Below are 15,000 nucleotides of genomic sequence, written 5' to 3' on the forward strand. Positions count from 1 at the left end.
GCTCGGCATCATGGGATATGCGTTTAATTCAGATTAAGCTGTAAATATGAGTTTCAGATGATCTTATGCAAGCGTCCACTAACAAACATTACACAAACACAACACACTGCAACACACACACACTGTGTCAGTCATTGATCTGCTGTGTGAAGCGCCTCACATGTTCAAAAAGGGAATCATTACTAGAGATGAAAAAAGATCTGTTTGATTCCTTGTAAAAAATTATGCATATAATAAATATGCTTTTAATATAAAAAATACAAATAAAAAATGTATTTAAACATTATATTTAATAATTAAATTAAATTAAAAGCAACAAAAATAGATAAATAAATAATTCAATGAAAGTTATATTTTGAACTATAAAACTAAATATAAACCGAAAAGCTTATCAATTAAAAAAAATAAAAGTAATGTAAAAAATAAATAAAAGTAAATAAAATTAATGAATAAATTAATGAAAATTAATTAAAAAAAAAATTAACAAAAATAAATGTAAATAATAAAATAAAACAAAATTTAATTTAATTAATAAAAATGTAATTAAAAACTAAATTAAATAAAAAAGTAACAAAATAGATGTAAATAATTAAATTAATTAAATTAATATTTTGAACTATAAAACAAAATATAAACCAAAAAGCGTAATAGTCATGGAATGAAAAAATAAATGGTTCAATAATAAAATAAATTATATATATATATATATATATATATATATATATATATATATATATATATATATATATATTAGGGGTGTAACGGTTCACAAAATTCACGGTTCGGTTCGATACGATACACTGGTGTCACGGTTCGGTTCGGTACGGTTCGGTATGTTTTAGATAGGCCTACAGCAAAAAGAAAAAATTGGCAGATAAATTACCTTTTTTTATAATTTTTTTATTAAAACTAACAAAGTATGATTTTTTTTTTTTTTACATTGAACAATGATGGAGCTATACTTTACCCATCTTCTATGTAGTTACAGGAATAAGACATTAGCTCTTTACATTAGCGTGTGCGGTGCGTGTTGCGTTGCGTGTGCGTTGCAGGAGCCCCACACCCTGCTTTCACGTATGCTGCGTTTGCCGTCCGCAACTGGTCCGCTGTTGCATACCACAAACACAGCATTGATTCATTATTTTTTATTTAAAATCCAAAAGTTTTTACTGAACATGCCTTGTCAGAATTCCAATTCTCTTTGTTTCCTCTTTAATAGAAGTCAGGTTACGTAGCCTACTAGATTTAAACAACATTTTATTAAATTCATTTATTCATATTTATATACTTTAGATTTAGCTCACACAAGTGGCAAAACATTTAAACATAGTTTATAGCCTTAAATCACAAACATTTTAAATTAGAAACTTACAATAGTCTATTTAAAAACAGCCGACTCTCGTCTTTTCTTTCGTTTTTACACGCTTTTAAAAGAAATCCTGCAGGTCAATAAGGAACTTTGCTTTTCACCTCCAAGAAAGTACGAGTGCTATCCATTATGGCACTTTTTTTTACCTAAATGCCAGGTAAGGTGTCGTTTTGTTGCTTTACTTAAGAGAAAAAAAAACAAAGCAAAAAATAGACTCGGTACGAAAACGATCCGTACACTGCTGCAGACGCAACGCACCTGGAACGGACTGACGGACTGCATCCGCGTGCAGTGTAGCTGTCATCCGTTAACATGGGTACGGGAAAAAATACGCACCGCACACGCACTGCAGACGGAGTATGTGTGAAACGGGCGTTAGGTCTCATATCCGCGGCTATAAATGGACCACTCGCCGCGGTGATGTCTTTTGCCATTTGAATACGTTGGAAATGTCTGTCTAAATGCTGCGGGGATAGTTTGTGGGATAGTTTGTGGCTGTTTCTCCTTTTTATCGTCTTGTTGTCGGCGTAAATGAGTTGATTGACATGACATGAATTATTCTCGCTGCTGTACCATCAGCAAATGCGACATACCCTTGTTTTTTAATCCATCTCTCTTGCCAACACCATCATAGCTTACAGAGAATCCAAAGTTCACCCAAACACCAGACCTGTTGGTTATTGGAGGATCTTCTATTTCTGGTCTGTTAAACGCAATAGCCATTTTGCCACGAGCATTCAGCGCGTAGCCTACTATAAGCGAGCACCTGAGTGAGTAGCCTAAAACATATTTGGTGTTTTTTTTTTTTTTTTTCACTTTGGCGGTGTTGCATCACTTCGGCATTGGCTGTTATGTCGTTTTGGTTATTGGGCTACCTTGTTGAACGCATATTATTATATTTCACACACTTTTTTATTTTCCAAATCTAATTAATTAGTCCAAGAACCGTTCGGTACATAATGCGTACCGCGTACCGAACCGAAAGCCTCGTACCGAACGGTTCAATACGAATACGCGTATCGTTACACCCCTAATATATATATATATATATATATATATATATATATATATATATATATATATATATATATATATATATATATATATATATATATATATATATATATATATATATATATATATATATATATATATTACCGTACGTAGTGGGTACGGAAAGTATTCAGACCCCTTTAAATTTTCCACTCTGTTATATTGCAGCCATTTGCTAAAATCATTTTTTTCTCATTAATGTACACACATCACCCCATATTGACAGAAAAACACAGAATTGTTGACTTTTTTGCAAATGTATTAAAAAAGAAAACTGAAATATCACATGGTCCTCAGTATTCAGACCCTTTGCTGTGACACTCATATTTAACTCAGGTGCTGTCCATTTCTTCTGATCACCCTTGAGATGTTTCTACACCTTCATCTGAGTCCAGCTGTGTTTGATTATACTGATTGGACTTGATTAGGAAAGCCACACACCTGTCTATATCAGACCTTACAGCTCACAGTGCAGGTCAGAGCAAATGAGAATCAGGAGGTCAAAGGAACTGCCTGAAGAGCTCAGAGACAGAACTGTGGCAAGGCTCAGATCTGGCCATGGTTACAAAAACATTTCTGCTGCACTTAAGGTTCCTAAGAGCACAGTGGCCTACATAATCCTTAAATCGAAGACATTTGGGACGACCTGAAGCCTTCCTAGAGACGGCCGAGCAAACTGAGCTATCGGTGGAGAAGAGCCTCGGTGAGAGAGGTAAAGAAGAACCCAAAGATCACTGTGGCTGAGCTCCAGAGATGCAGAGATGGAGAAAGTCAGCCATCACTGCAGCCCTCCACCAGTCGGGGCTTTATGGCAGAGTGGCCGACGGAAGCCTCTCCTCAGGGCAAGACACATGAACGTTTGCTAAAAAACACCTGAAGGACTCCAAGATGGTGAGAAATAAGATTCTCTGGTCTGATGAGACCAAGATAGAACTTTTTGACCTTAATTCTAAGCGGTATGTGTGGAGAAAAATATCACCTGTCCAATACAGTCCCAACAGTGAAGCATGGTGGTGGCAGCATAATGCTGTGGGGTGTTTTTCAGCTGCAGGGACAGGACGGCTGGTTGCAATCGAGGGAAAGATGAATGTGGCCAAGAACAGGGATATCCTGAACGAAAACCTTCTCCAAGGTGCTCAAGACCTCAGACTGACCTCAGTCTAGGCCGAAGGTTCACCTTCCAACAAGACAATGACCCTAAGCACACAGCTAAAATAATGAAGGAGTGGCTTCACAACAACTCTGTGACTGTTCTTGATTGGCCCAGCCAGAGCCCTGACTTAAACCCAATTGAGCATCTCTGGAGACCTGAAAATGGCTGTCGACCAACATTTACCATCCAACCTGACAGAACTGGAGAGGACCTGCAGGAGGAATGGCAGAAGATCCCCAAATCCAGCTCTGGAAAACTTCCATCTGTCCCCAAAAGACTCACGGCTACATTAGATCAGAAGGGGAATCTACTAAACACTGAGAAAAGGGTCTGAGTACTGAGGACCATGGGATATTACAGTTTTTATTTTTTAATAAATCTGCAAAAATGTCAACAATTCTGAGTTTTTCTGTCAATATGGGGCGCTGTGAGTACATCAATGAGAATTTTTTTAACTTAAATTATTTTAATCAAATGGCAACAATATATCAGTGAAAAATGTAAGGGGGTCTGAATACTTTCCGTACCGACTGTACCAGTGAGTAACACTGCTGATCTCTTCATCACGGCTCCTGTTAGTGGGTGGGATATATTAGGCAGCAAGTGAACAATTTGTCCTCAGAGTTGATGTGTGTGAAGCAGGAGAAATGGGCAAGCGTAAGGATTTGAGCGAGTTTGACAAGGGCCAAATTGTGACAGCGGTCAGAGCAAATACATACATATGTAAATAAAATAAATTAAATTAAACTGAGTTTAATAGCCATGGAAATATAAATAAATAAATGAGTAAATAAATAAATGAATACATTTTAATCACAACATTTAGTATTTTCTATCTCTCTTGATTTTGGGCTGAAATATGAGCTGGGCATGTGCTGGACAGGTGAGAAGCATTCAGGCCCGTTTCACACACCTGGACTGATTTCAAATGTTATATATGTTGGGTTTATACTCACGAGATAGCGTTCAGATGACACGCTGACGAGAATGAGATCGTCTCCGATGCGCACTTTCTCCCCCTCGGATCTCTGCTTGGACGCGGGATGAATGGTCCACCAGCAGGGCTCACCTAGAGCGAAACACACACAGATCATCAGTGGAGTAACGGGGCTTCCTGGAGCGTCCAGCAATCAAGCCTTACCTGTAGAGTCTTCCTGAAGTCCCACATCAAACGAGAGCTTATCCGTCATAGAGCGAGACGTCTTCAGACAGGTCAGATACTGCAACACACAACATGAAGAAGCTCACACTCAGATCTGATGAGAGAGAGAGAGAGAGAGAGAGAGAGAGAGAGAGAGAGAGAGAGAGAGAGAGAGAGAGAGAGAGAGAGAGAGAGAGAGAGAGAGAGAGAGAGAGAGAGAGAGAGAGAGAGGGAGAGAGTTCACCCACCATCCCGCTGAAGGAGTGTCTGAGGAGGATGGCGTGACCGTAGAGTAAGGTCCGATGTCCTCCGCCCTGAGCCGCCTGCAGACAGAACCATTACATCACTCCTTTATCACACACATACTGATGTACACACACACACACACACTGATGTACACTCACACACTGATGTACACTCACACACTGATGTACACTCACACACTGATGTACACACACACACACTGATGTACATACACACACACAGTGAGGAAGACACACTCACACTGATGTAGACACACACACACTGATGTAGACACACACACATTGATGTAGACACACACACACACACTGATGTACACATACACACACACTGAGCTGATGTGGAGGACAGTGGGAATCACTCACCTTCCTAATGAACTGCTGCGCGCAGAGTGAAGAACCACAGAGAGAGAGGGTGAGATAAAAACACACATCTTGAGCTTAATATATCACACACACACTGATGTACACACACATCTTGAGCTTAATACACCACACACACACTGATGTACACACACATCTTCAGCTTAATACACCACACACACACTGATGTACACACATCTTCAGATTAATTTGGCTAATATCACACACATTCAGGGCCTACACACCTCACTTGACAACATTTTTTTACAAGCCAGTAACTAGATGAGTAAAGTTTTAAACAAACTTCAAGTTGGCTTGAACAAGTTTTGTCTGTAAGTAAAAAAAAATAAAAATAAAAAAAGTTTGAATTGAATTGTTGAAAATGAATTTTGGTGAAGCAAGGGAAACACGTTTCTAGCATGTTTTAACATGTTTTAGCATGAATTAGCATGTTTACTGGCATGCATTAACATGTTTTAGCATGAATTAGCATTTTTAGCATGAATTAACATGTTTTAACATGTTTTAACATGAATTAGCATGTTTAGCATGATTTAGCATTTTTTAACATGATTAAGCATGAATTAGCATGTTTAATGGCATGAGTTAACATGTTTTAACATGAATTAGCATGTTAACTGGCATGAATTAACATGTTTTAACATGTTTTAGCATGAATTAACATGTTTTAACATGTTTTAGCATGAATTAGCATGTTTAGCATGATTTAGCATGTTTTAACATGATTAAGCATGAATTAGCATGTTTAATGGCATGAATTAACATGTTTTAACATGTTTTAACATGAATTAGCATGCTAACTGGCATGAATTAGCATGTTTTAACATGTTTTAGCATGAATTAACATGTTTTAGCATGAATTAACATGCATTAACATGTTTTAGCATGAATTAGCATGTTTTAACATGTTTTTAGCATGAATTAACATGAATTAACATGTTTTAGCATGAATTAGCATGTTTTAACATGTTTTAGCATGTTTAATGGCATGAATTAGCATGTTTTAACATGTTTTAGCATGAATTAGCATGTTTACTGGCATGCATTAACATGTTTTAGCATGAATTAGCATTTTTAGCATGAATTAACATGTTTTAACATGAATTAGCATGTTTAGCATGATTTAGTATGTTTTAACATGATTAAGCATGAATTAGCATGTTTAATGGCATGAGTTAACATGTTTTAACATGTTTTAACATGAATTAGCATGTTAACTGGCATGAATTAACATGTTTTAACATGTTTTAGCATGAATTAACATGTTTTAACATGTTTTAGCATGAATTAGCATGTTTAGCATGATTTAGCATGTTTTAACATGATTAAGCATGAATTAGCATTGTTTAATGGCATGAATTAACATGTTTTAACATGAATTAGCATGCTAACTGGCATGAATTAGCATGTTTTAACATGTTTTAGCATGAATTTACATGTTTTAACATGTTTTAGCATGAATTAACATGCATTAACATGTTTTAGCATGAATTAGCATGTTTTAACATGTTTTTAGCATGAATTAACATGAATTAACATGTTTTAGCATGAATTAGCATGTTTTAACATGTTTTAGCATGTTTAATGGCATGAATTAACATGTTTAAGCATGTTTTAACATGAATTAACATGTTTACCGGCATGTTTTAACATGTTAGCAAAACATGTTACGATTAATTAACATGCTACTGGCATTATTTATCATATTGCAAGCATTATTTAACATTTTGCTAGCATTTCTTAGCATGCTTATTAGCATTTCTTAACATTCTGCTAGCATATCTTAACATGATATAGCATGTTTTCTCATGAATTAACATGTTAACATGAATTGACATGTTGTTAACATAATTTAACATGTTGTGAATACATGTCTTAGCATTAAATAGCATGTTTTAACATGAAATAGCATGGCTAGTAATTGTCAAATACTAACAATACTATTGTTTTATCATGAATTAACATGTTACTAGATGTTTGTCAGCATTTTTAAACACATTGGTATCATTATTTATCATGTTCCTAACATGCTTTAACATGATTTTACATATTTGATAGCATTATTTATCATGAATTAACATGTTACTAAAATGATTTGTGATGTTTGGTAGCATGTTTTAATGTTAACATGAATCAGCATGCTGTTAGCACGAATGAACATGTTACTAGCATGATTTGACAAGTTATTGTGTTAAAGTTCTGACCCGCTCAATGAAGCCGTACGGGACTTTTAAGATTTTTAAAATGAATTTTTATGAAAACCAAACTTTATGACATGAAAATTTGAGATACTAGTGAAATTTTATAATCCTCGATTTCTAGACCATATCTAAAATCACTAGCCTTGCTAATATAAAACTAAGTCCTTTCCGAAGCGTTCCTTACGTTGAAGCGATGGCCCGTCAAATGTCCAATATTTGTACACGCATTTGGCAAGTGGCTTGGCTTGGCAAGTGTTAATTTATGCCCTGCATGCATGTATCCGAGTGCACTACAGGAGTTAAAATGCAAAGATCAGAGCCGCCACCGGTCGTCAGGCTCACCATCTGGACCATAAGGACGTCTGACCTTTAAACAAAAGCCCTAGAGCTTCAGATGGTGAAGAGACACTGACCGACCTGAAGACTGAGAGTGCTCAAAGATCTGGGTTACTGACCCATCCGTAAATGCCAAACTCTTCCGTTAGATGCGGTTTAAGTAAAAATGTGTTGTCCTGATTCAGAATCTACGTTCAGATGAGTAGGACTGGGACGTTTACCATTTCACAGCAAAACCGCGGTCACGTGATGCCTACCGCGAGTCTGAGATCGTCACCGCCATCACCGCAAAAAATAAAAGGACCCACTTTATATTAGGTGGCCTTAACTACCATGTACTAACATTTTAATTAATCATTTGATACAATGCACTTATTGTGCACATACGTGTTTTTGCATTGTACTTACATTTAAAAAAATACCTGCATGTAATTACGTCTGTAATTAATTTCTTTAGTTACATTTGTAATTACACAGTTGCCACTTCCCTTACACCTAACCCTACCCTTAAACTTACCCACACCACCACACCTGTCCCTAACTCTACCCGTGTCCAACCTTAATATCAGCAAAGGTGTTTTGCAATACAATTTGAACACAGTAAGTACATTGTACTTATTTTTTGATGTAAGTACATACTTGAGGCCACCTAATATAAAGTGGGGCCAAATAAAAATAAATAAAAATAAAATAAGTTTACATTCCAGCCTTCATATTTTTTGCTAGAAAAACTAGCATGTTCACTTTATCGTGATTTTTTGTATTTTTTTGTATAAAAAGATATAATTTACTATAGTAGGCTATACTCCGTATTTTATCTCTTTACATAAATATATTTTCTACTTATAAACTACATTTTGTTATTTTACTAATCCGAATAAGGACTCATCCGCGCTAGTTTGCATGTGAGGGGAAAAATTAGCTTGCTTCCGCTTAGGAGGAGTTGTGCACTATTTATTTTAATATCTCCTTTCATACCATTTTCTACTTAAAACTATAATTTCGAACTATAATATTGACCCAGTGTTTTTTAATGTGAACGTGGTTTTATGAGATTTTTACCACAGGGGTGAAGCACAAAGCTTTTACAAGGGAAATTAATTTGCAGATGTTACATCGCAGCCATGAACACAGGCTCTGGACTCATGCCGAATGAGAGAGGGAGGCGGAGCCTAATTTAAGATTAGCCAGTTTTTTAATTCTGTTTTGCAATCTGGTCATCCGATATTTCGTTTTCCGTGAATTTTAACAATAGGGCTAACGTTAGTCCATTTTATCCCACGGGACATCTCGTTTGTTTTCCCAAATCTTCACTTGCGGCGCACTCATTTTTGCAGGGAATTATAAACGTTTCTTCCTTTCGTTTGCTTAAGTCCCGTTCACATCTTTTACTGTGGTAAAGTAGAAAAACACTGCAGGACGAAATATTATTTAACACAGTTTGTGCTTGTTATTAGAATTGAGGCGCGTCAAGTTTATTTGAATAGCGCCGTTCACACGCCCAGCGGTTTTACTTTCGTTTTCTCCAGCAGTGAATAATCAAACATAGCCTAAATGTCTCGACCCTGTGGAAGATAAAATTCGCTCTTCAGACGTTTTACAACAAGTGTGGCTTTGCAGCATCAGGAGAAAACATGAAGACGAAGACGAGACGGTGTGTATCCAGCTTGTGTCCCACATCTTAAAGGCTATAAAACAAATATTTTTTAAACAAATATTTAATTTTCTTATATTCTTAAGATTACCATTATTTACTTATAATCATTTAAATGTTTTACAGGCTGTATGTGTTGTTTCACTGACGGAAAATAAGCACGCATGCTTATGAAATGGATGTTTGAGCGTTTATTATTGTAAAATGTAGGCTATATATCTGGAATATAGTACAGTATTTAAAACAGCATATATGCATTAGTTATACTCTCAATTTAATTTACAGAGCAAACTATAGAAAAAGATTAATGCGTGTGGCACTCACAACAAAACGCGCAAGAGGGGGCGCCACGCCTGTTCCACGTCTTTTTTTTTCTTCTTTTTCTTTTTTATATCACGGGTTTAAAAGCGGTTTACCGCTGAACCGCGGGAATTTCTTGCTTTAAAAAAAAAATCCATACCGTCCCAGGCCTACAGATGAGAGGTTGTCAGTGTCATTAATGTTATTTTCATAGCTTGTTATGAAATAAAAAAGTCTCTCTTCTCAGAAAAATGTACTTTCCTGTGCTTGCAGCGCACAAATGCGCACTATATATAAAGAGCAAACTATGAGCAAGTTCCGTTATAAAATTACCAAAAAGTTAGCCCGGATGCCAGCTGAACACCTGCCCAGAAATTCTTTAGGTCGGGTAGTTCGGTCTGGCATCGCTCCATAGAGGAGTAATTATCTCCGAACAGAAACTGTTCAGACCTATGAAATCATCAGGGCGGGCTTTAGCTGATGACGGACAGATGATCAACAGAAACTGACCAATGAGATCATCAGGGCGGGCTATAGCCGATGACGGACAGATGATCGACAGAAACTGACCAATGAGATCATCAGGGCGGGCTTTAGCCGATGACGGACAGATGATCAACAGAAACTGACCAATGAGATCATCAGGGCGGGCTATAGCCGATGACGGACAGATGATCGACAGAAACTGACCAATGAGATCATCAGGGCGGGCTTTAGCCGATGACGGACAGATGATCAACAGAAACTGACCAATGAGATCATCAGGGCGGGCTTTAGCCGATGACGGACAGATGATCAACAGAAACTGACCAATGAGATCATCAGGGCGGGCTATAGCCGATGACGGACAGATGATCGACAGAAACTGACCAATGAGATCATCAGGGCGGGCTTTAGCCGATGACGGACAGATGATCAACAGAAACTGACCAATGAGATCATCAGGGCGGGCTTTAGCCGATGACGGACAGATGATCAACAGAAACGGACCAATGAGATCATCAGGACTGGCTTTAGCTGATGACGGACAGATGATCAACAGAAACTGACCAATGAGATCATCAGGGCGGGCTTTAGCCGATGACGGACAGATGATCAACAGAAACTGACCAATGAGATCATCAGGGCAGGCTTTAGACGATGACGGACAGATGATCAACAGAAACTGACCAATGAGATCATCAGGGCGGGCTTTAGCTGATGACGGACAGATGATCAACAGAAACTGACCAATGAGATCATCAGGGCGGGCTTTAGCCGATGACAGACAGATGATCAACAGAAACTGACCAATGAGATCATCAGGACTGGCTTTAGCTGATGACGGACAGATGATCGACAGAAACTGACCAATGAGATCATCAGGGCGGGCTTTAGCCGATGACGGACAGATGATCAACAGAAACTGACCAATGAGATCATCAGGGCGGGCTTTAGCCGATGACGGACAGATGATCAACAGAAACTGACCAATGAGATCATCAGGGCGGGCTTTAGCCGATGACGGACAGATGATCAACAGAAACTGACCAATGAGATCATCAGGGCGGGCTTTAGCCGATGACGGACAGATGATCAACAGAAACTGACCAATGAGATCATCAGGGCGGGCTTTAGCCGATGACGGACAGATGATCAACAGAAACTGACCAATGAGATCATCAGGGCGGGCTTTAGCCGATGACGGACAGATGATCAACAGAAACTGACCAATGAGATCATCAGGGCGGGCTTTAGCCGATGACGGACAGATGATCAACAGAAACGGACCAATGAGATCATCAGGGCGGGCTTTAGCCGATGACGGACAGATGATCAACAGAAACGGACCAATGAGATCATCAGGGCGGGCTTTAGCCGATGACGGACAGATGATCAACAGAAACGGACCAATGAGATCATCAGGGCGGGCTTTAGCCGATGACGGACAGATGATCAACAGAAACTGACCAATGAGATCATCAGGGCGGGCTTTAGCCGATGACGGACAGATGATCAACAGAAACTGACCAATGAGATCATCAGGGCGGGCTTTAGCCGATGACGGACAGATGATCAACAGAAACGGACCAATGAGATCATCAGGGCGGGCTTTAGCCGATGACGGACAGATGATCAACAGTACCGTAATCATCTCGTCATCAAAGGGGCTTGGGTTATATTTACTCGAATCCTAAACGGAGAGCTTGTTTGTATCTGCATCACCTTCACTATTTCTCTCAGAAATGATGATCATGTTTTATTTTTTTACAACACCGGCCAAGATCGTTTATTCCAGCGTGCGTGCAGACAGGGTTGCCAAGTTTTTACAAAAAAGTTTTTACTAGCCCTAAACAATAGCTTTTCGGGGGTTCTCCGGGGGAAAAGGGTGTTTGGGGGTAAATGTGTGTTATTTTGGCAAGGTTTCTGCTAAAATTCGCACTTATGGGTCTATATATCACATAATAGTCGCTTCAACCCGCGGGGAAAAATGAGGACTTGGCAACGCAGTGCAGTTGAGCTCTGTTGACATTTGACAATGCGTCGCTTCATTGCTCTGATTGGTTGTAGGTCTGTCCAATCGAGGTCTTTCCTGGTTGGGTTGAAACGCCCCATAATCACAGCCCAATGGAGCATCAGACTCATATTCTGACTAGAGCTGAGGATTACCACGTCAGGCAACCAAAAAGTACCAATAAATGATACAACTGCTGCTTCGTTTGGGACTGCTGCAGAAGAGTCTTGGTCAGCACTGGTCAGAGCATTGGTCAGCCCTGTTGACCTGCAGCGTCCCTCAAGGCTCTGTTCTAGGACCGACTTTTAGTTACATATCTTACTTTTAGGGTGGATGTTTCATAAAGATGAGATTTATTTTAACGCTGATGAAAATGCCTTGGGCTCAACCATCAACACTGATAGATAGAATGAACGAATGATAGAATGAACAAACAATGGAATGAACGACAGCTAGAACAATGGATGGATGGATCTGATAGATAGATAGAGAGAGAGAGAGAGAGAGAGAGAGAGAGAGAGAGAGAGAGAGAGAGAGAGAGAGAGAGAGAGAGAGAGAGAGAGGATGGATGGACGGACGGACGGACGGACGGACGGACGGACGGACGGACAGACAGACAGACAGACAGACAGATAGACAGATAGATAGATAGATAGATAGATAGATAGATAGAACGGATATATATATATCTCCATTAATTCTCCAAACTGCTTGTCCTTTGTGTTTATGCTGTGGTCAGTAAGAATCAACTGTCCTGAGTCAGCGCAATAAAGAGAGCACGTCCAGGGGTTCAGAGGTCATTGACAGGCTAAGCAAGAGAAGGATTAACAGAGGAGAGTCCCGGTCATCTCATGACCCATCTGACCTTTACCTCGACTGGAGCTCGATCGGACAGCTTCCTCTATTACGGAGCGAAGGCACGCTATCACGAGCAAACGCTGAACGAAACTCTGCATGTGAGACACTGGTGCTGAACTGACCACTACAGGACAACAGGCCAGTGCTCTGAGTGTGTGTGTGTGTGTGTTTGTGTTTGTGTTTGTGTGTGTGTGTGCGCGTGTGTGTCTGTGTGTGTGTGTGTGTGTTTGTGTTTGTGTTTGTGTTTCTGTGTGTGTGTCTGTGTGTGTGTGTGTGTGTGTGTGTTTGTGTTTCTGTGTGTGTGTGTGTGTGTGTGTGTGTGTGTGTGTGTGTGTGTGTTTGTGTTTCTGTGTGTGTGTGTGTGTGTGTGTGTGTGTTTGTGTTTCTGTGTGTGTGTGTGTGTGTGTGTGTGTGTTTGTGTTTCTGTGTGTGTGTGTGTGTGTGTGTGTGTGTGTGTGTGTTTGTGTTTCTGTGTGTGTGTGTGTGTGTGTGTGTGTGTGTGTGTGTGTGTGTGTGTGTGTGTGTGTGTGTGTGTGTGTGTGTTCGGCGTGTTCTGGTACTTACGTCATTGTTTTGTCCAGTTTTGGCGAGCATTTCCTGCAGTGCGCGCACAGAGAGCGACTGCTCCAGCACGAAGCTACAGATGCACAGGTCCGGAGGAACATACTGAAACACACACACACACACACACACACACACACCATCATCATCATTGTCATCACGACACTAGAATGTGAAGCTCGTCAGGACAAACTTTTATGTTGTCTTGTCTGAAAGTTTCATAAGCAAATGTTGTTATCATATTGCTGGCATGGCATGTGTCTGCCAAAAGATTCACTGGTTGTTTATATCCATAATTAATTGATATCTGATTCCCTTAAAATAAACAACAGGAATCCAGGAAACTTCACCTGCACGTATTTATTTCAGTCACACTGATTTACATTTTTGTTAAAAAGTTACTAAATCGTTTCGGATCGCATCGTTCTAAATTTACCAATATCGTCCTTGAATTGTATCGACAACCTCAAATTGTGATACGGATCAAATCGTTGTTAAAAAGAATTGTTACACCCCTAATATATATATATATATATATACTTTTCCAGTAACCATCTTACTTTCTTGATTTTTAATTTTTGACTTACAAAGAGAAAGAAAACGCGTCATCCTCAATAAACCCGTCTCTTGCCTGATACCCAGAACTCTCGAATATTCTGCTCTAATCTGACCTCTGAGCTGTGCGGTGTCCAGAATAATAATCCTCCACTGTGTGTTAATAGGCCAGAGGAGAACTGAGTCTGGTTTCTCTAAGGTTTATTTTTCTCCATCATGCCCTGATGGAGTTTCGGTTCCTTTGGTCGCCTTTGGCTTGGTTTGCTCAGTTGGGGACACTAACATTATGATCAGAGTTATTCAACTAAATATACAAATAACATTCATTAATGAGGTCTTATTTAATTCTATAAACTATAATACTGATCTGCCAACATTGTCTCTCTCTGATAAATTAAAATAAGCTGATAACATCACTGTTTACTCCAGAACGACTGTACAGCCAAATCTAATTCTGCTGCAGTATTGTCCTGTTTAACACTGAAGCTGCTCTGACACAATCGGCGCTGGAGAAGAGCGATAGAAATAAAGATGATTGATTGATTGATTGATTGATGATTGAAAACCTTCCCAAACCCACTGAAGTGGAGCTGCGCCCCATCGCGGACGGCTCGACCTGTTCTCCAAATGTTCAGATCATCATTTTCAGGTCAATTCCAGAGTTCATTGAGCAAAGGGAAG

General features: G+C 39.1%; 1 protein-coding gene across 5 annotated transcripts in view; it reads right to left on the reverse strand.

Moving 5' to 3' along the window:
• Positions 1-15,000, reverse strand: part of LOC137090868 (ryanodine receptor 3) — a 294,990-nt gene that overhangs the window by 205,979 nt on the left and 74,011 nt on the right. For all 5 annotated transcript variants that reach the window (XM_067454843.1, XM_067454842.1, XM_067454840.1 and 2 more), the window contains exons 3-7: positions 13,768-13,869; positions 5,343-5,357; positions 4,965-5,039; positions 4,717-4,795; positions 4,532-4,644 (exon numbers count right to left, since the gene is read on the reverse strand). In XM_067454843.1, the coding sequence (XP_067310944.1) occupies positions 4,532-4,644; positions 4,717-4,795; positions 4,965-5,039; positions 5,343-5,357; positions 13,768-13,869 (384 nt within the window). The remainder of the gene's footprint in view (positions 1-4,531; positions 4,645-4,716; positions 4,796-4,964; positions 5,040-5,342; positions 5,358-13,767; positions 13,870-15,000) is intronic.

Source organism: Pseudorasbora parva, chromosome 10, assembly GCF_024679245.1.
Source record: "Pseudorasbora parva isolate DD20220531a chromosome 10, ASM2467924v1, whole genome shotgun sequence".
In the NCBI taxonomy this organism is placed as follows: Eukaryota; Metazoa; Chordata; class Actinopteri; order Cypriniformes; family Gobionidae; genus Pseudorasbora; species Pseudorasbora parva.